The sequence below is a fragment of the Sebastes fasciatus genome, chromosome 11, assembly GCF_043250625.1.
Source record: "Sebastes fasciatus isolate fSebFas1 chromosome 11, fSebFas1.pri, whole genome shotgun sequence".
Classification (NCBI taxonomy): Eukaryota; Metazoa; Chordata; class Actinopteri; order Perciformes; family Sebastidae; genus Sebastes; species Sebastes fasciatus.
Genome location: NC_133805.1, coordinates 24,877,744 through 24,899,509, shown reverse-complemented (window position 1 = coordinate 24,899,509; position 21,766 = coordinate 24,877,744). Strand labels below are relative to the sequence as shown.

At 40.5% G+C, this 21,766-nt stretch overlaps 1 protein-coding gene across 1 annotated transcript in view; it reads left to right on the top strand.

The window, feature by feature from the left end:
* The window catches only part of insra (insulin receptor a), a 68,517-nt gene that overhangs the window by 38,133 nt on the left and 8,618 nt on the right, over window positions 1-21,766 (top strand). The window contains exons 4-15 of the mRNA XM_074651786.1: window positions 2,695-2,834; window positions 3,432-3,576; window positions 3,912-4,126; window positions 5,764-5,890; window positions 7,280-7,533; window positions 12,035-12,202; window positions 14,488-14,686; window positions 16,777-17,057; window positions 18,228-18,367; window positions 18,967-19,126; window positions 20,114-20,213; window positions 20,302-20,369. Of these exons, the coding sequence (XP_074507887.1) occupies window positions 2,695-2,834; window positions 3,432-3,576; window positions 3,912-4,126; window positions 5,764-5,890; window positions 7,280-7,533; window positions 12,035-12,202; window positions 14,488-14,686; window positions 16,777-17,057; window positions 18,228-18,367; window positions 18,967-19,126; window positions 20,114-20,213; window positions 20,302-20,369 (1,997 nt within the window). The remainder of the gene's footprint in view (window positions 1-2,694; window positions 2,835-3,431; window positions 3,577-3,911; window positions 4,127-5,763; window positions 5,891-7,279; window positions 7,534-12,034; window positions 12,203-14,487; window positions 14,687-16,776; window positions 17,058-18,227; window positions 18,368-18,966; window positions 19,127-20,113; window positions 20,214-20,301; window positions 20,370-21,766) is intronic.

The window sequence follows — 21,766 nt, the reverse complement described above, 5'->3', positions numbered from 1 at the left end:
TGTGTTCATTTGTTGAGCAGAAATAATGACTGAGAAGCTCCCTTTAATTTGATTTTAGGGCTGTCCTCGACCAAAGACATTCTTAGTCGACAAACACAAACGATTTTGTCGACTAATAGATTAGTCGATTTAATCCACAGATCTTTAAAACTGAGTTTCTCCACAAAGAATCACACGAAAGCACCACTTTAAATCTTGTGTTTACCAGAGATGTGCTCATACGTTTCTTTGAGTCATTCAGCATGAAAAAAGCATAAAAACGACTACTCGACTAAAGAAAGTTGACTAAGACCAAAAAGAGCAATTAGTCGACTAATTGCCAGAAAGAAATTCACATTTAAGTAGCTGGAATCAGAGAATTTTGACTTTTTCTTTCTTTAAGAAATTACTCAGTTGCATATGTTATCAGTATCTTCACTCTAGCTTTAAAAGCCGCTACAACTTCTGAAAGATCGACTGCCCTTCGTTTTTTTAAGAGGTTAGTTAAAAATCGCAAGTTGTGTTAATGCGTTAAAGAAATTTGTGGCATTTAAACAAATTTGCGTTAACGCGTTATCACGTTAACTTTGACAGACCTACTTATTTCTAAGAAAGTTATGTAAAGTTATGGTAAACACAAGATTTAAAGTGGTGCTTTTGTGTGATTCTTTGTGGAGAAACAGATCTGTCGATTAAATCAACTAATCGTCAAAGTCGTATGAGTGTTAGTCGACTAAGGATTTCTTTGGTCGATGACAGCCTTAATATTTTTATATGATTGTATAATTTCCTTTTGCCTTCGCTGCACACGTGTAGCTTAAGTGGAATTTTTGAAATAATGCTTGAACAAATTTCGTTAAAAAGATTTGATCACTTCTTTTTTTTTTTAAAGTTATTTTTTTGGGGGCATTTTCCATTTTTATGACAGGACAGTGGATAGAGTCGTGAAAGGGGGGAGAGAGAGAGTGGATGCGGAAAGGGCCACAGGCCGGATTCGAACCCGGGCCGCCGCGGTCAGGACCAAGCCTTAATACATGGACGCCCGCTCTACCAACTGAGCTAACCCAGGCGCCAGATTTGATCACTTCTTACCAGGTGATCAACAATCTCATCCAAACCTTCAGGCTACTGTTGACCTGTGGTGAACCCTGCGGCACTACTATCTCAGCCTTTTAGATTTGACTCCCCTTTCTGTTCCCCTTATGGCCCATCTCTTTTCTTCTTTTTGGCATCTCTCTCCCGTCGCTGGCTTTAAACTAAGCTGTGGAAATGAAAGTGCTTTGTGGATAAGCGGTGTACTCCAAGGCGTTATGAGTGTCTCGGCTGAAAGTGCAGATGTGGCACTGGAGAGGGAAAAAGGTCAAGATAGATCAGGCGCGTCGTGAGCCAGATAAAAAAACAATGCCCACAATCTTTACTGGCACGACACAGACACAGACACAGACACAGACACAGACACAGACACAGACACAGACACAGACACTATTTCACACGTTTGTACCTGTACAACCGGCGTGACAATAAACATCTTGAATCTTGAATCTTGAATCTTGAACTTCTCAGCTATTTTATCTTTTGTGTTTTTGTCACGTGGGTGGTTTGTTTTGTTGTTGAAAGCTGTCATTAATCTCATTTAGAAGTGGCTCATGTATTTGTAGACTAGACATGCAGTGCCATTAACACATTACCACCAGCTTCCATTATTTTGCATTCACAAAAGAAATGCCACATTCTTCTGTATTTGTCCTGCCAGCTTACTCAACTGTTACAAAACAAAAGGCATTCTCACCTCATAAACAAGCCAGCGGCAAAAAATACTTTTAACACAATCAGGACAATGGCGCTGAGCAAACAGCCCGTCATTGTCTAATCCAAGCCTTAACTCCTCTGCAGCAAGTGTCTCCGCTAAGAGATATCTGCTCGCTCTGCTGTGTGAATCTGAGAGGTTGCAGAGGTTGCTGCTGTGTACTTTGGATTTTACCTCATCAAAGTTTGCTCTCGCCGCATTATGAGTGCGGGGATTGAACAGACGGCTTTTCAGGAAATGGGTTAATATGGTTGACACACAAAGCCATGACCATATACCTGTTATGAGAAGAGACTTGTTATGAAAGCATTACGTAAGCCAGGTTGTTTAACTCGGTTGCTAAGGTGAAGGGTTGGGGTCAGTTCATTTTTTCAGTTAATTCAAAACAAAAGTTGAGGAAAGCTTTATTTTCAGTGTTTTTGTTATGCATACAGTGAAGAACTTATTCAGAGCAGCAAGGAAGGGTGTCCCTTATAGTAGACTTATCACCCATCTCAGCTCTACGGAGCGTTTTAGCGCCTTTCAGCTCATTGTTTATCCGTCCGGCCCACAACTTTACTCATTTAGTTTAATCTCACAGCTCTACCAGTACATTCAGCCACAACAGGCAGCGATTTTCAGCAAAAAACCTCTAAACTCAGACTGAACGCTACCTGCCCAGCACCACATGCCAGATGGACAAAGTTAACAATAAGCTGGTGAGCATAGTGGAGCATTTAGCACCTGAAGAGACAGATGTTAAAGGAACAGTGTGTAACAATTAGGCGGATCTATTGGCAGAAATGGAATCCCTCCAAGAATGGAATCTCCGAGTTGTAGTCTGTAGCACCAACACATGTTGTTGTCATGCACACATTTTCCTGAAATATTTTTCTAATCAGTGTTGTTTTTTCCCTTTTGTTCTGTAGACTCAACTGCACTCCCTGTGCAGGGCTTTGTCCCAAGGTCTGTATGGGTCTGCAAACTGTGGAGTCCGTCACGGCTGCCCAGGAGTTGAGAGGCTGCACTGTTCTCAACGGGAGCCTCGTCATCAACCTGCGTGGAGGAAGTGAGTATCTGGGGTTTGTTTGGTGGAATGAGATGACAGTATACAACTGATCAACACAACAGAAGCACAGAGACAGGTCGACATTACACAAAACCAGGAAATGACATCAAAAGAAACAAACAGTCGAACATACGTCAGCATAAATTTAAAATGAAATAAGATAAATATTATTTATAATAAATAATAAGCATATTTGCCCACTCCCATGTTGATAAGTGTATTAAATACTTGACAAATCTCCCTTTAATGTACATTTTGAACAAATAAAACAATGTGGGATTAATCATAATTAAATATTTTCACCAGACCATAAAATACAGTAACATAACAGAGCACATCATCATTTGATACTAAACTGTATCCCATATATCCTAAACTATGAAGGGTGTTAAATATAATAATTGTCTTCTAACACCTTACATGTTATAGGCACCTTTTTCCATCTTTTATATAATTCAGAAGACGGTGATTTAAAAGAAAAAAGATGAAACCAAATTGAAAACACAGCAGAAAAGAACAGCTGCGTGGGAGTGTTTTTGTTCTACTGTAAGCGTGCTGTAGAATCCGAAGTCACTTGTGTCTTTTGGTTTTCTGCAGACAACATAGCAGCTGAACTGGAGGCCAGCCTGGGCCAGCTGGAGGAGATCACTGGCTACCTGACAGTGCGACGTTCCTACGCCCTCGTCTCCCTCTCTTTTTTCCGCAAACTCCGTGTTATTCGTGGAGAGGAACAGGAAATCGGGTGAGACTCCGTCCTCTGAAACTCATCTCACCCTCGCCATGTCAGAGCCTCCTCCTGTAATTATGAGTTAAAAGCGGAAGGACTGACCTTTTCAAAATGTCTTTCTGTGGTAACTGTTTTTGGTTAGACAAATCATATATGAGGCTTCATTCAGACGAGGTGGAAGACGCTTGTAGCACAATGGGCTACACTTACAGCAGAAATGGCAAAGGATAGGCATATGATGCAAATTGTAGGCTAACCGTGCTGAAATATGTTTCTATTGATGTTCCTCTTTAATAATATCCTCAGCTAAATGTCACATATATCATGAAATCTTGTGTGTTCTTTTCCAGGAATTACTCGTTCTATGCTCTGGATAACCAGAACCTTCGGCAGCTCTGGGATTGGTCCAAACACAAGCTGACCATCCTGCAGGGACGCATGTTTTTCCACTACAACTCCAAACTCTGCATGTCCGAGATCCGCAAGATGGAGGAGGTGACGGGGACCAAAGAGCGTCAAGTCAAGAACGACATCGCCTCAAAGACCAATGGAGACCAGGCCTCATGTAAGAACCCTCTGCTCTGAGGACATGTCAGTTGTTGGAGGAGTTACCATGGTAGCAGAAAAAACACAAGAGGCACCGCTGGTACAGACGCAAACATAATCCTAGTTATTGCTATGATGGTCATTTCCTGTCCTTCTATGTTTGCAAATGTCACACAGATTAACTAGGAACAACCAACAGAGCAAAGCACCAATAACTGCCAACATGGTAACAGTGATGTAGGCTATTTTTGTCCTTTCCATCTTAAACCACATGTTCGATTCAAGTTAAGAGATGCAGGGGTGAGTTCACTGTGCTTCTATATAGATTAAGACGCCGGGATAATCTCTCTTTTATATGTTTTTGATACATTTCCTTTATTAGTTTGACATAAGAGAGAGCAAGTAAAGAGAAGAGACGGAAGGGGATGGGATGCTTCAAAATTTGGGATACTTTAGTGTCTAATAACCAAGATCGGGATCGGGGGACCAAGATCTGGGGCAGTTGTCTCAATTTTGTCATATTGTCAAACTCTCTGGTCTTATCTTAACTCCTGATGCTTTACAAGATATATTGTTGAAGTTTTTGTCTGGTTCCTGTTCACACTGACTTTTTACAAATGAACCAAGAGGTTCCCTCGTCTGGAAGTCAATGGGTTTTTAGTTAGATGCCTGAAATAAGGTCTGTGGTTAACACAAGCTGAAGAGATTTTAACATTTTGTTCTACAATATAAAATACGGCAGTAGATACACCACTCGTGAATTTTGAAGTTTTATGTTTTCACTTTTTCTAACATGAGACTACTAAACGTCATCACACCGAACACTAGTCCACCTTTAGCTTAGTGGAGGTGACTTTGAAGTCATGCAATAGTGGTGTAGTTCGTCTATAGCCTAACGTTAGCTTTTTACCTCTGGCGATTGCATTTACGCTTAAAAAAATCATAAAAGTGGTGCTCATTGTGAAGGTTATCTTGCTACGTGTAAGTTTCATAAACGTTTGTTTGCCACAGAGCTTATTTTCTGGAATAATCCAAAACCCATTGGAAAAATCCCATTGGCTTTTTGTCGAGGGAACCAGGGCGATGCTAACTTCCTGGTTGGCCTACAAAAAATATGCCATCCCTGGAGCGCTGACTTATACGTGTTACCATGGTTACCAAAAATATATGGCCTTATACAGATCAAGTATAAGATCACTCCCTGAACAGATTTCACAATCAGCAGAAGGTTTTATTATATTTTAGCTTTTGAAATCATGCTAAAATCACATATGTGCTATCATAACATCCTGTGGTTGTGGTCTGGCTGGCACCAGAGTCCGCTTCGAAGCTGACTCCGGTTGTTTGGTCCGCACCAGGGTTCAATTGACAGCTTTCACACCAGCCCAAAAGAACCGTACTAACCGGACAAACGGACCTGAGTTTGTTCACCAAACAGGGTGTGAACGCGTCCTTAATCTACTTAAAATGATTGTGTAGGTGGAGGTGAGCGGCTGCTCCAGGACTTCGGTATATTTCACACTAAATCAACAAAAGCAGATGTTTCTTCACTGATATCTCCCAATAACAGAGATTTAACAACTAACATAATTTCTTGCTTTACTTTGAACTTTTTCTGCTGTTCGTTGCTTTTAACTGATTAATGTCTTTTCTCAGGCGAGAACCATGTGTTGAAGTTTACCCAGATTCGAACCATGAGCGATAAAATAATGGTCAAGTGGGAACCCTTCTGGCCTCCAGACTTCAGAGATCTGCTGGGCTTCATGGTGCTCTACAAAGAAGCGTGAGTAACTCTTCAGCCATCAGTCACACTCAGAGTTGGGTCTCTGCCAGACAAATATTGTTTTCAGCTGCTTAAGTACTTTATAGATAAGAAAAAGATGAATAGAGTTATCAGTTAAATCTAGCGGATTGTGGTAATGTAATTTCCTGCTTCACTGACTTATTTAAAACACTTGCATAGAAATCATATAACACATAATTATCATATATAATATATAACAGATGACATATAAACAGCTAAGAACAACATGTCTTCAAACCATGACACCAAAGTGACTGAGAAGTAATGTAAGGAAGCATTTTGGATTCAACTAGGGCTGTCAATTAGTGCAATTAGCTGCAAATGAGTCACACATTTTTTTTCTGTTAAAAAATAAACCTTAAAGTGAGATTTGTCAAATATTTAATACTTTTATCAACATGGAAGTTGACAAATATGCTGCTTTATGCAAATGTATGTATATATTTATTATTCAAAATCCATTTCCAACACAAAACAATGACAAATATTGTCCATAAACCCTCATAGATATGCTCAAACCATAACATGGCCCAACAGGCAACAACAGCTGTCAGTGTGTCAGTGTGCTGACTTGACTATGACTTGCCCCAAACTGCATGTGATTATCATAAAGTGGGCATTTCTGTAAAGGGGAGACTTGTGGGTACCCAGAGAACCCATTTTCATTCACATATCTTGAGGTCAGAGGTCAAGGGACCCCTTTGAAAATGGCTACGCCAGTTTTTCCTCACCAAAGTTTAGTTTGGAGCGTCATTTAGCCTTTGTGACAAGCTAGTGTGACATGATTGGTACCGGTGGATTCCTTAGGTTTTCTAGTTTTATAAGATGCCAGTATCTTCATTCTTTAAATCTGAGGCCGCTACAAAACCTAAAAAACGCAAGTTTCGTCAATGCGTTATTATCATGTTAACTTTGACAGCCCTAGATTTAACACTATAGATGGAAAATTCGTGCAGGAAGATCAGGCTGTTTGTTGTCTTTTCAAAACGCCTGCAGTAACGTTGCCACAGCAACCAATGAAGTCACCTGTTGGCTTCAGTGAGGTACCACGAATGAACTAAACCTCAATCTTGCGATACATTTTACAGTTGAATTCATTTGAAGAGACTATTTTTTAGTTCTCATTTGTTTCAACCTGATTGTTTTTTTTAATTGGTAGCTCTACAAAGTAGTAAAATCTAGAAGATATCCTGAATATCCTCCCTCTAAAAGCTCTATTCCTTTACTGACTGCTCAGATAAACACAATGATAAATTGCTGTAAAACATCAAACTGAAATTTAATATCTTTTCTGAACTGGAATACAATTTAGGCCTACATATAACAATTGTTTCTTTCTTATACTGTTATTGTTTTTCCCCACAATAGACCTTTTCAGAACGTAACCGAGTTTGACGGGCAGGACGCCTGCGGCTCCAACAGCTGGGTGATCGCTGACGTGGACCCTCCACGTCGAGCCACGGAGGGGGACAAAGAGCAGTTTGAGCCGGGTCATCTCATCCTGCCACTGAAGCCCTGGACGCAGTACGCCATCATGGTGAAAACGCAGCTCTCAGCCTCTGACGAGCACCAGGTCCACGGAGCCAAGAGCGAGATCATCTACGTTCGCACCAACGCCACCAGTAAGACCGATTGAGATTTGTGTTGTTCACTGGTTGTTCAGTAAAAATCTCTGGATTGGATATTTATACACAACATTCCCTAACCCTAAAATTCAGCACTTCTCAGGAGGTGGTACTAAAGTTCCAGATATTCTCAGGGACATTAAATGCAATTAATGACTGTTAATAATATTAGCTAAAACACTAAGCACTGTGTGGAAGTGAGTTTCAGTATACAGGTGATTCTGATTCATTACATTTTATGGTAACATTCGGGTTACTTTGGTATGTATAGTATATATATCAGCTCAGCACCTCCCCGTTTTCTGATTCAGGAGAAAATCCAGCAGCAGCCCTTCCATTAATGTCTTGATATTGACGTTTAAATATGTAAACATAGAAAGGACATCAATATGAACCACACTTATTCTGTTATTGTCTGTCCCACAACTGCACTTGCCAAGCAAATGACCTGATTCATTTTCTTTTCAATGACACATATCAAAAATGTTCTTGCTTGTAAAGCACAGTGGAAACACAAGGTAGGAACCTCAAACCAAAGTCTTACAGGTTATTAAAAGTCCAGGTTATGGGTAGTTAAAGGAATACTTCACCCGCAAAATTAATTTGTATATTAATTACTCACCCCGTGTTACCTTGAATTCTTGAAGAAAACTAACTAAAGGCCCTGACACACCAAGCCGACGGTCGGCTGTCAGACAGTTTGGGGCCGTTGGTGAGCATCTGGTTTTTCGCACCGTCGGCTCCAGACTGCCCGTGTTCGAGAATCGGCGGCGGAGCTTGTCTGTGAGAGAAATCACTCTAATCGGCGGTTCAGCTTAAAAGAATCAGTGCACTTGAAGAGAAACGGAAGTGAGGAAAGCAAGCAAACGAGTAAAGTCAAGAGGAAAAACACAGAAGGCTCTTCTCATTTTTCATCTTCATCTCATCTGATCATTCCAATACACGGATATTTTCACAACGACATGGCCATCTGGAATGAAGCTAAGTGGTGAGTGAGAGTGGTGTGAAGATGGTCGGCAAGCGTCGCTTTGTTTCTTGTACGAATCACAACAACTGCTTGTACATATTTAGTCCTCGGTCTTCCGGTTTCCCTTTTTGAATGACAAATACAGACTACCAGGATCTGCTGGTGTGGAGAGTTATTTCATCTCACGCAGGCACAAAACGTACGTGGTAACTGGCCGTCGACTGTAGTCTTTGCAGTGTGTTCAAATGCAACTTGTCGGCCAAAACAAAGGCGACGTGAGGAGACGCAACAGTCGGCCTTCATCGCCGCTAGTTCCTTGAAGTCGGGCCTTTAGTTTTTTCTGTTTTCTAAAAACACTTCGGACTCGCACAGACAAGTAGCGCGCCTGTTTAAATAGTAAAGTTTTAGCAAAGATGCATGTGTTTGGGAGGTGGTAGTGAGCATACAACTAGATAGATAAGACTTGGATTATACTGCACGAGTTGTGTGAGAGTATGTAAACAAATATTTTGATATAGTTTTGCTGTCAAAAGCGGCCCCCATTTACTTCAATTCTCCATTTTTCGCCACACCGCGGAGGCATGAGAGAAAAACTACGTTTTTTTCAAGAATTCAAGGTTAACACAGGGTGAGTAATTGACACAAATGGTCATTTTGTGGGTGAAGTATTCCTTAAAGTTCATGTAGAGGAAAAGGCCTGTATCTTCTGTGCTAAGGTTGAACTATTACATTTCTTGTGGTGTTACTCTAGTTGACTAGTGTTGTGTGTGTCAGTCTGGCAGCTGCCAAAACGTCCTTGGCACAAGAACAGGGCAGAGGAAAGACAGATGGCATGCTCCGCCTGGGGTGCCATTGACCAACAGGGTGCTACCTCGTGCAAGGTGTCTACATCCCGCGATCACGCAGCGATCATAAATCTCTTCCCCAAGTGCTTAATTGTGCACTGCCACCCACGGCGTGCGTCGTGTGCAGTTTAAGTTCGTCGTAGTCATGATGGCCCGTCTAACCGGCTTCCTTTTACACAACGTGCTCTTCCTTCCTGATAAACCGCATCAAACACGACGTCCCTCGCTCACACGAAACCGGCTTCCAGCAGAGACTGTGTCAGTCAGCCGTGTCAGGGAAGGGTTGTTTTCTCTCCGTCTGCCAGCCGCTCCGGGTTCCTGGTCTGTGTCATGTCTAACCGGCATACCTCGTCAGAAGGGCAAAGCTGTCATTACGAATAAGCTGTTGCTACTGAAGTCTGACAATGCAGTCAGACCAGTGCGATGCACCGTCATGAAACAGGGACAACACAATCACACAATGTCTCCTTAGGGTTCAGTCTGACATCCCCACGCACATCCTCCCTCTATTTATTCTCCTCCTCCCACACTATTCTTATGAAGTAAATGTCAACACTTTGTTCAGTGATATTTTTGTATCTCATAACTTCTAATCTACTTTAGGGAAGGACAAGAACACAATAAGTAAATTGTCTCTTATTTTGCCTCCCACTCGAAACCTGACTCATGCGTCTAGTCAAAAGACGACTCACCAGACAGTCATATATATACGGTGATGCCAGTCAGTCAGTGTTCCTGCCACAGGTAGCTGGTGACCTATTTTTGTACTTACAGCACAGAAAACAGACTACACAGCAGGCTGTCCTCGACTGAAGAAATTCTTAGCCGACTAACACTCATCGGATTTTGTCGACTAATCGATTAGTTGATTTAATTGACAGATCTGTAAAACTGAGTTTCTCCACAGAGTCACACAAAAGCACCGTACTTGCCAACCCTCCCGATTTTCCCGGGAGACTCCGTTTTTCATCGCCCTCTCCCAGTTTCCTCCCGGGGTCACAATTTCTCCCGATTTATGATAAATGTTCACACCTTTTTTACTTTTCGTTATCTCAACCTGTTTCTGGCAGTGTACAGGGTGTCAAACCCTTCGGTTTCCTTCCGAACAACAATACAGCAATACCAAATTGTTTCCTGGGGGAAGAAAGCTGCTCGCGGTTTGAGATGCAATCGCCACTGGGTTCAGCGCACGTTGTCAGTGTGTGCTGCACCCAAAGTTGGGCTTTAATCGATGCAGCAGAAAGCCGCAGTGGTGCCGTTGTTATGTTTTGTCTGAAAGGACCTTTAGTCAGTGAGAGGAGAGAGAAATGGAGGAGAAAGAAATAGGCTTACTCAATGAATGAATGAGTGAGTGAATGACAACTGATGAAGCCAGGGTTAACACAAGTTCACACCAGAGGGGCCAATTACTCTGTATACCCTCCTCAGAATTAAAAGTATTTAACATAAACCTGCTGTTGCAGTGCACTTTATAATTATTTTGCAATTTTCATTCTTTAAAAGTCACCAGAATGCAGGAAACAAAGCCTCAGAAACTCAAATATTTCTTGGGGAGGACCCCATTAATAGAAAATAGTTTGACATGTATTTTCTCACAGCTGAATTTTGAAATATTCAAAATACCACACCTGCCAAAAGTGCTGAAAACTAGAACTGAAACTAAACATGTTAACCACAGCTTAACACTTAAAGAAGAACTAAACTAAAACTACCAAAGCCACAATGGGAACAACGATTAAACTAAAACTGAGATAAAGACATCCACCCCACAGCAATGAAGAGTCAACTTTTATAAAATGGTATAAAATGTCTTTCAAAGAAATGTACAAATTACAGCAAACAAAACAAGGCTCTCTCCTGTGCTGCCCAGCGTAAAGAAAGTTCTACTAAAATGCATATTTTTGTTTATTTGGTCCTCATTAACTTGTAAAATATGGACATCCAGCACTCATTTTATTCACTCAGATGTAGAAGAGAAAAACACATGCAAGTGGTGTAATGAACAAAAACCAAACTGCAGATAACAGAGCAGGCAGCTGTTGGTCACAGAGCAACGCCCTGCCAGTAAGTGTGTGTTCATACTGTAACATGAAATGCAAATTAGATTGAAACAGCACTTCTCCTTTGCTGTCTTTGGTAAATCCCAATGATTCATTTGTAGAAATGGGCTGATTGTGACACCAATGTATCAGGATCTAATAATAATAATGAAAATCTCTTTCCCATGAGAGAAACACAGATCTTTTTTTAAAAACCAGAGACTCACTAAACGGCAGTATCATGATCAGTCAAATTACATATAATATTCTGAATTTACTTAACTGTACAATCAGCTCACGGTTTGATATACTGGCAGTATTTTTAACAAAATGGTCAAAAACCAAAGACATTTTATTATTAAAAATCAGCTTGTCAATATTTTCAGGCTTGAGTTTGGACCCCTGACAGTTCAGTGTTATTGTTGGTCATTTAGAAAAAATTAATGAAATGCTAAGATATAGGCCAACTGTTTATTCTTTTTTTTTAAGTTTTCTTACACCCCTTAAACTCAAGAAGGCCCAGCGACCCCCCCGTGAAGCTTTGTGGTCGGTACCCGCAAGTTGGGAACCAGTGCTTTAAGAGGCCCTGCCTAGCATTAACCATTCCCACTTATTAAACCTCTGTATTTCTGTGATCGTCTCCACAGAACCTTCTGTCCCGCTGGACCCCATCTCCTCGTCCAACTCTTCCTCCCAGATCATCCTCAAGTGGAAATCTCCCAACGACCCCAACGGCAACATCACCCACTACCTGGTCTTCTGCCAGCGCCAGCCTGAAGCCAGCGAGCTCTACAAGTTTGACTACTGTCAGAAGGGTGAGCCACATCGTTTGTAGTCGTCACGTTGTTGTGTCTGCTTCTGTGTTCGTGGTTTTATGTGACAAGTGAGAGAGATAAAAAAAATATTTTGTTATCTTTATGTTAGCAGGAGAGCTCTTGACTACTTCTGATTCTCCTTTATGGGTAGTTCAGATCAAGTGGTGGAAGAAGTACTCAGATCCTTTACTTAAGTATAAGTAGAAATACCACTGTCTAAAAATACTCCATTACAAGTAAAAGTCAGGAATTTCAAATGTTACTGAAGTAAAAGTACAGAAGTATTACCAGCAAAATGTACTTAAAGTATCAAAAGTAAAAGTACTCATTATGCAGAATGGTTCCTTTCACAGTTACATGAAAGAGCCTTTTATTGCTATAGTTGGTTAATGTGGAGCCAATTGTAGATACTTTGTATACTACTGTGTAGATTAGTAGCATAACACTGCTTCACATCTTCAAAGCATATCATGTTTTTAATGTAAAAAGTAACCAGTTACTTTAAGTGTCAAATAAATGTAGTGGAGTAAAAGTATAAAGTAGTATAAATGAAAATAGTAAAGTACAATTATGTCAAAATTGTACTTAAGTACAGTACTTGAGTAAATGTACTTAGTTATATTCCACCACTGTTCATATCAAGATTTGATCTATTTTATTTATTGAATCATTGATTTTCCAAATATATATATATATATTGACCCACATAATATATAAAAGCACACAATCTTAACAGCGACCACACCACAACAAACCTACAAAACAACAACAGAAAAGCATTTTTACCAAACGCCCAAAACAAACAACCTCATTGTTTTGATAGATTTTAAGTTTACTTCATTATACATAAAATGTTATCAAGTCTGACATAACTCTTAAATGTCAACACATCTTTCACATATCCCAAAAAGGTTTCATTTGATGTAGAAGCCGTGGCAGAATTTTCTCATCCCAAACAGTTGCATGTGTTTTTAACTAAAGGTGTTTTCACAAGCCAACATTTAGTCTGCGTTAATCAAACTCCGGTGCGGTCCGTTTGGGCGGTTGTGTACGCAGTAATCGTACTCTGGTGTGGACAAAAAGAACAAATGTTCCGAGACCTCTTGTGTTAGGTTAGGTGGTCTCAGAGCGCTTCTAAGCAAACCAAATCACAGGCTGCCTGTGTGTGTATTTGTTGAGATGGACAGGGGTAAACGACAGGTGAGTGCGAGAGGACTGACCTGGACTCCTGCAGAAGAACGATGTTTGCCTGACATCTGGGCCAAAGAGAACATACAGAATATGATTAATAAAGTCCACAAAAAAAATAGTGACATTTATAAAGTAGTTCAAGATAAATGTGCACAGTAGATCATTGCTGTCAAAGTGTCATATCAAAGTCTGTGATTCCCTGCATAGAAGTGGCAGCTCTCTAAAAGAAAAAGATAAATTTGCTCCTTCATACATGCCCGTCAGCAAATATTTATTATTATTATTTAGTCTGCTTTAATTTGTGCACTGTGAAACTGAACCAGACTAAATAGAAAACAAACTAAAAGTATCATTTCATTCTGATTGGGATTAGCCAAACGGACTATGGCTTGTGAAAACATTAAAATCACCAAAACTGGAGTTTAAAAAAATGTGGAAATGACAACAGCTATATGTCTGAGACACAGTGTTCATTGTGTCTCAGCAGGATAAAAAAAACATTCCTTTTATAGAACGGTTTTATCTTTGAGTGCATTTTCAGCATAACGGCCCCTTTGTGAATTGAACCGTTGTTGCTCTACTCTGAGTCTGTACCAACTGAGCAAGAAAATCAAGTGCAGTTAAGGTGAATCGTTTGTTTGGGTAGTATTATGTAGCTTAAACTACGTGAAACATGGCACTGTAGATAATCAGGATCTTCCTCTTGCGCTGACTCGGGTTCAGGAAAAGTTCAGACATTTATCTTGGTTGAGTTATTCCTGTCACAGCCTGACCTACGTGGATGCCCCGCCATCAGTGCCCTTCCATGTAAGCACACAGCCGAGCCCAAACTTTCCTCTTTTGAACTCCCATAACTCCCACACATCCGGAGAGATGGGAGTCTGCAGGGAGGCTGTGTCACTGCTAATTTATCTCCACTAGAGAGGGTGAGGACCCGGGGATGACAATGACAGACATGCCCTTCTGGCATGTGTGTGTAGGAGGAGTGTGTGTGTACGTGGATATTTGTGCATAAAACTGAGTTATGTGTCTGTGTCTATCTCACCAATCATCCCATTCTGTCTGTTTTTTTTTTCCTCTCTGAATCTCACCAGGGATGAAGTTGCCGTCACGAGAGCCCACTCAGGTGGACAGTGACGAGGAGCAGAAGTGGAACCAGACGGAGGAGCAGGGCCCGGGGACGCGATGCTGCGCCTGCCCCAAAACCGACAAGGAGCTCAAGAAGGAGAAAGAGGACTCAGAGTACCGCAAGACCTTTGAGAATTACCTCCACAATGAAGTCTTTGAGATCAAGTAAGAGTTGTCTTTTTAAGAATTAAAGGTATAAAATGTAACTTATCTGCATTAAAATGTCCAAAAACCACTAGACCTATATTATATAATTTGTTGAGTTGTGTCCTTACATTAGCCCAAATGTTTCCAACAAGTTTCAACAAGTCTCAAACCCAGAGATTTCAAACAAGATAATGGTCTGTTTCACTTGGTTGCCTGTCAGTGGCGTCATATCTCCTTTGTGCATGCGTCAGTATTGTGGTTGTCTGCCAGACGCTGTCATAAATTGACTTTTCATCCAGTTTTAAACCACATTTTTAAGATACACTTTTTAGATCTTGTCCGTTTTTCACTATATATTTTAACTATTTATTTTAGTCATTGGATGTCTGGATCATCACTCACTCACTCCTCTTCATCCCCTACGGGACATAAGGCTCCAATGAGCTCTCTCCATTGCATTCGGTCGTTGGCAGCATGTTGGGCCTCTCCCCATGACATGTCTGGATCATAGACTGTATATACCGTAAAGATGGACGACGCGTCTCCACTTCCTCCCACCGTACAGAAGTGGAGCCAAAATATCAGGGATACGGGAGCTGTCATCTTGAGATTTTGATGTCATTTGGGGCTAGAGTTTGTGCAGTAGTGATCGGGCGGTGGAGCTGTGTTATCGAGGTCACCCGCCCGAACCAACCGCGAGCCGAGCACGGCTGCAGCTTGTCAGCAAGAGAGAATTACAGCTGCCAATCATGTCGTCTCACCCCCTTTCTATAGCATCAAATAAATAATTAACACTACCTAAAATGACAGAAACCATCTTTGGGAACATTTTATTTTACATGAACTTCGGCTTTTTATTTTGGCCCATGTCCCCTCCTCTAACTTGGAGGAGGCGGGCTTTATGACATATACTGTCATGTCGTCCATCTTTATATACAGTCTAGGGTCTGGATATTAAGTTATCAGAGAAACAAGTTGAGCAAACGTTAGTGGCAGCTCGGCTCGCAGCCCCTCCAGGACTTCCTGTGTCCACCAAACAGTGTTGAAGAAACACTGATTTTTTAACGTGAAACTTTATTCAGTGTTTTTACCGGGTTTAATCACAGAGTCCGTTTGTTTTGGTGAGGAGAAGACCTCCATGGCTAATTCGGCTCCAGCTTAAAACCTCCTGAACAGGAGAAAGTGACGGCATTGGTGGTGAAGGCGACAACTCCCATGATCCCATACTACTTCCCAACATAACCAAAGTCTTTAGTCATTGTTTTTATGAGAGACCCCTAGCGGCAGAAAATTACATATTGTGTGTTTAAAAGTAAGAAAACAGTGTTTCTTAACTTTATTATTCATGAACGTTGTCCTCAAGAGAATTATTATTTAAGGTTTGAGTCCAGTTGGATTAAATCAGAAAGGCATTTCTTTTCTTTGTCCTCATGTTGTGGATCTCCATCCAGTTTAACTTTGCTTTCAGTTTAGCTTCCCACACAACAAATTAAAGTTCTCACGCACCATCCTTTGTTTGGTGTTTGGATCATGCTGAGCACTTAAAACACACATAAAAGAGCTAAATTCTTCCCTATTATGTTTTATAAAAGTGTCACTGGAGTACCGTGGATTCAGCTTAAACTTTCTTTCAGACCGATCTACTTATCAGTTGCATGGACAAACAGAAAAACACGAAAATATATTTGGAAAAAACAACCTAGCACTGTCCAGTTTTGCAATAAACAAAACTCAGAATGGGACACTGTATCAGTGTTATACAGGAAAACAAGCATCTATGATCATTGTCAAAGAGAGGGGGGAGATGCAATCTCATTTAAAATGGGACAACATCACACATTTTCAGATAGTCTCTTCTGGAAGACACTCGTAGTGTTGCAATCAGTTATAAACACTAAAAATGACAGGAATAGTTGTGTAACAAATAAAAAAGAGAAGTTCAAACCCTGGCTGCTTTCTCACCACAGCTGACCAATCACATCGTGAAGTTTCATCTTTTTTCAATTTCTGTCACATTTTGCTTCGATCCTCAAAATATCTAATGCTGTTTTTCAAATTTGATGTCTTTTGTGCATTATGTAAATCACTTAATATTTGCCTTGTTCTAGACGCTCGAGACAGCGACGCTCTGTGATGGGCATCGCCAACCGAACTCACCCATTCCTCACCACCGCCCCCAGCCCGCCCCAGGGCACAGGCGTCCCTGAGGACGAGGACAACTTTGAAAGTTTGAAGACGGTGGTCACCGTCCTCGCCAAGGAGTCCACTGTCATCTCCAGCCTGCGTCACTTCACAAGCTACCAGATTGAAGTCCACGCATGCAACCACCCGACCGACCCGGCCCGCTGCAGCATGGCAGCATATGTCAGCGCCCGCACGATGCCTGAAGGTGAGGAGGCACTGATAGCTCCTCTCTTGTTGCTGTTAGTGAGGAGGGGGAGAGTGTGGGTCTATGTAATAAAATCACATCACCATCCAGAGGGTCCTAGCTGCCTCCGCCTGGCGATTTTGGTGATTTCAGTCTACTGTCGCTCTCTAAATGTGTGGCTTCTCATCTCCTCTCTTTAGCCCCTTTCCCACTGAACAAAAAGCCCACTAACACCCAATAACATCTGGCTTTTGTCTTCAGTGGGAAAGGTTACAATCGGTGCGATGCTATGTGACGCGTGTTGAAGTGAATATATGATAAATAAAATCAACAGGAATTTGGACAGTTATAATAAATTAATAGCGTACAAACAAACAATTACTTTGCTCTCCTCAAAGCCACCAGACTCCAGTCAGACAACAGTCATTTGACATCGCTGATCGTTGTAAAACACTTCCTTCAAACTCGACGGAAATAAAATAAAACTCATCAAAACCATCCTTGTTAGTCTTTCTACTGTTCCAATAATTACCAACTCGGTTTGAGAGTTTGAAGAAGAGAGGCTGAATAAGTAACCGATATAAAAAAGCAGTAACCGCCGCAACATTTTCACTGTGTACTACTAACCCTGCTACCCAGGAGCCGGCTACAGAGGTCGCACTTCTATAGCTAGTACTCTCCAAGACCTTTAAACCAGACGTTATTTAAAGCAAGCACTTTAATAACCCACAGTTATTTATTTATCTATTATTGTAGAGAATTTGTTATAATTGTTGTTGCCTTTTATTTATTCTTATTATATATCGTTTTGAAGAGATGAGAGAGCCAGGGCAGATGCATTTCATTGCATTGAATGTACATCAGTACTTTTAAAATCAGTGGAGTTTCCCTTTAACTGGTTTAACTTGAAATGAATTCCCCCATGTCTTCTTAACTGGAAATGTCTCAATGTTCCACCCCAACATCCTGTTACAGGAATTACGTCAAAAATAGAGGTAATGATACAATATCATGGCACTTTAGATAATGATGTCCATCGCTTTTTGACAGAGGACAGTGTAGAGACAGAGAGAGAGAGGGAGACCATTAGGCCAGCTGGACGCCCCTTCATCTCATCTTCTATTTGCTCCAAACAAACCTGAGTTTTAATAGAAATATGATTCATGGAACATGTGACTTTGTTCTCTGCAGACAAAGCCGACAACATCGCGGGTCACATCAATTATATGGTGACAGAAAATGCAGTGCACATCACATGGCAGGAACCGGTGTCCCCTAATGGTATGATTATCCTGTACGAGGTCAACTACAAGAGACTGGGAGACACGGAGGTGAAGAAACACACCACACATCTGCACACACATCTGTCATGCCTTTGCTGCTTTGGTGTTTGTAGTGATTTGAGTTTGTTGGGTCGCTGGGTACATGAGTTCACTGTAAGTTCACCACAACACATAAACGCATTCTCACTCTGAAAGCTTTTTATATTTCCCTTTCTCATTAAACACAATAGCTCGAGCTGCTAATGAAAGACAATTTAATGGAGAATCCAATTAAATCTTAAAGCTGCCCATGCTGCAGCACAGACACATAAGAGAGAGGCAATACTTATTACTTGACTTGTATTTTGAAATTTGGTCTTGTGGTCTCACTAATGTCATTTGGTTGATAAACTCAATGGAGACGTAATTTTAGCGTCGCACCATGTTTTAGTTGCTATGGAGACCGGTCTACAAAACATCTGGCTGATGCTGGAGCCTGTTATTTACTGTGGAAAACAGTAAAAGACAACTCAGATGTTTTCCACAGTGGAAACAACAATAAAACATGAAACAGTATTCTATAGAATGAGTCAACGCCTTATTTTAAACTTGGAAATTATGAAGCAGCCGTTTGTCATACGATGACCCTCAGCGTTGTTCTCCTGCAGGAGCTGCACTACTGCGTGTCGAGGAACACGTACAAAGTGTCCCATGGCTGCAAGCTGAAAGTGATGCATCCTGGGAACTACACGGTGAGGATTCGGGCCACCTCGTTGGCCGGGAACGGATCCTGGACCGAGCCCTCATACTTCTACGTCCAGGACGCAAGTAAGTCTCCATCTGCCATGAAGGTAGTACACAAAAATACCAACATATAATTTTATAGTAACAGGAAAAGGATGTAGTACGTGTGACGTTGGATGTCAATCAAACTGAAACCTTGGAAAGGAAAGAAACATCTAAATGTTTTTCCTAAAGGTGTTTTCAGACCAAACGCAAAGCAGACTTTTGCCTTGCATTACTCGTGCAAATACCGCCGCTGGAGAGTTTTTTCAGAGAATTTTGCAACTCACGAATATTCACCCTTAACAGCCAATGGGAAAGGAAGAGGGGCTAACGTTAGTGCTAACCATGGATATCCATGTAATGGATTAAACGTAATTTCAAAAACATAGACTTTACCAAAGTCACTCTTTATTTTCCCCACCTTAATTCTCATGTTGAGTGTGAGACAGTTTTTTTTTGTTAATACAGTAAAAGACAATAGTTTCAAATAACAAAACCAGGTATAGTCAAACCAGATAATAAATAATCAAGTCGCAATATATTAGCCTCCAATAAAATCATATCATATAATACTACTTGTTACTAGTTCATATTTTGATGGAGGATGGAATGAATGACTTTTTGTACCGGTTTAGCCTTGAACAGTGGCAGGAATATTAATTTTGAGTACTAGTACATAGATGACTACACACTTTATGTAGCTGTAAATCTGCTATTATTTAACCTCATGATATTTGATGTCTTATCTATATAGGGATCAGCTGCTGTCAAACATCTTAAAATCCAGCCAAGAAATTAATGTAAATGTATGTAAAAGCAGGATATTAAGATGCAGAAGCCTCGTATGACTCGGTCCTCTTAACCACATTATCACAAGATCAAAAAATGCGACCAATGTACCCGAAGCAGATTATCTTCACAGATCCGCGTGTTGATCTTAGCTGCAGTTTAAAGTGTGGGAGTCATCAGAGATTGTTTTTGTTCCTCACCTGAAACGTGACTCACTGTCTGGCCGGATGTGTTGAACAGGCGATCCTCTCTACGTAGTGAAGATCGTCATCGGACCGGCCATCTGCTTTGTCCTGCTGCTGTTCGTGGCCGCGGCCGGATTCGTCTTGTTCAAGAAGAAGTACGCAATCATCACATCTCGTTCAATACTGTCACCCATTTTCTTATTATGTTATATTTATTAAAAACTTTTCTCTTTTTCCCTTTAGTCAAACTCAAGGGCCTAGCGGTCCCATCTACGCATCTTCAAACCCAGAGTATCTCAGTGCTAATGACGGTAAGCCGACTTATTCGTTTAACGTAAAATGGATTCGTAGTTTTGGTTTAAGGGATTATTGTGCTTTTCTCAAAAATATAACGAGATTGCTGTTAGATTGCTAACAGGCCTGTCACATTAACTATTTTTGTTGGATGATATATTGTCCCAGGTAATATAATAGCATAATAATGCAAGGACACCCATTCAAAGAGCAGTGGACCTTTAAAATGTTAAACATATTCAGACATTGGATTTGGAATGTGAAAACAATATTCTAAATAAATGAAACACAGATAAAATAAAACCACACAACTAAAACAATAACTAAAATGGACTCTTTGGCTTCGTTAACAAAAATTGTGCAACGTCTACGCAATGTCCAAGTCTTATTGAGGTAGGGGAAACCCTACCACTAGAAGACTGTTTATTCTGGTATCATGTCAAATGTTGGTGACATTCTGTAAAACTCTGTAATAGAAATGGTCCGTCAGTGCCTATACTAGTATTTTTGCTTACTGTGATGTCATGCCTTTGAATAGAAGTGCTTCATATCCCTAAAATCTGTACAACCTAGGCTAAAAGGTTATGCAAGTAAATCAAACATAAGAATTGAATAATAATAATAATAATCTTGAAATTATATCATGACAAACAAATACATTAAATTTGAATAAATGAACACACAAAACACATTTTCCTAAACAACTCTGAATGTAGAAACATGAACAAAATAGTTCTCAACACAACTAACATTATTTAAACAATGTAAATTTTTTTGTTTTTGACATATGCTCATTTTTATGAGCAGAGTGCAAAGTTTTAATTACGTTATCTGAAGCGTACATCATGATGACACGAAAGACAGAAGCCTTTTTCTTTCTGCTGCAAGAAGAATGAATGCTCTAGCTATTATTGTTTTATTTTAGATTGATTTAAACAATCATACAAACAGCGATCTCCCGCGGCTGCCCGAGAAAGGTCAGTTTTTAAAGGTTTAAACACAATGGGCAATATCAAGGCCAGAAAGAAAGATTGAGGTCATGTCCATATATCATACAAGTCGATAATTATCGTGACAGGCCTAATTGCTGATCGTGAAAACAGCATTAAGCAAGTTTATGACAAGCCCTTTTTCAGTAAGAAGCCGCCAGCTAAGACATCCACACTGTAAACCCTCTAAACCACCACAGACACCGCTTTCTTTCACAGTGAATTAAAGATCATTTCACAGCAGTCGTCTCCAATACAGTAACAGAGACAAGGCAAACTATAGGAAAAATATAAATCATGATGACATTGCGCACTACTGTCATAGTTACTACATACAAATCAGATTTATAAATTGTCTTGAATCCCTTTATTACATTTTAACACTGGTAATTGGTAATGAGTTCCACGTTATTACTCTTAAAGGC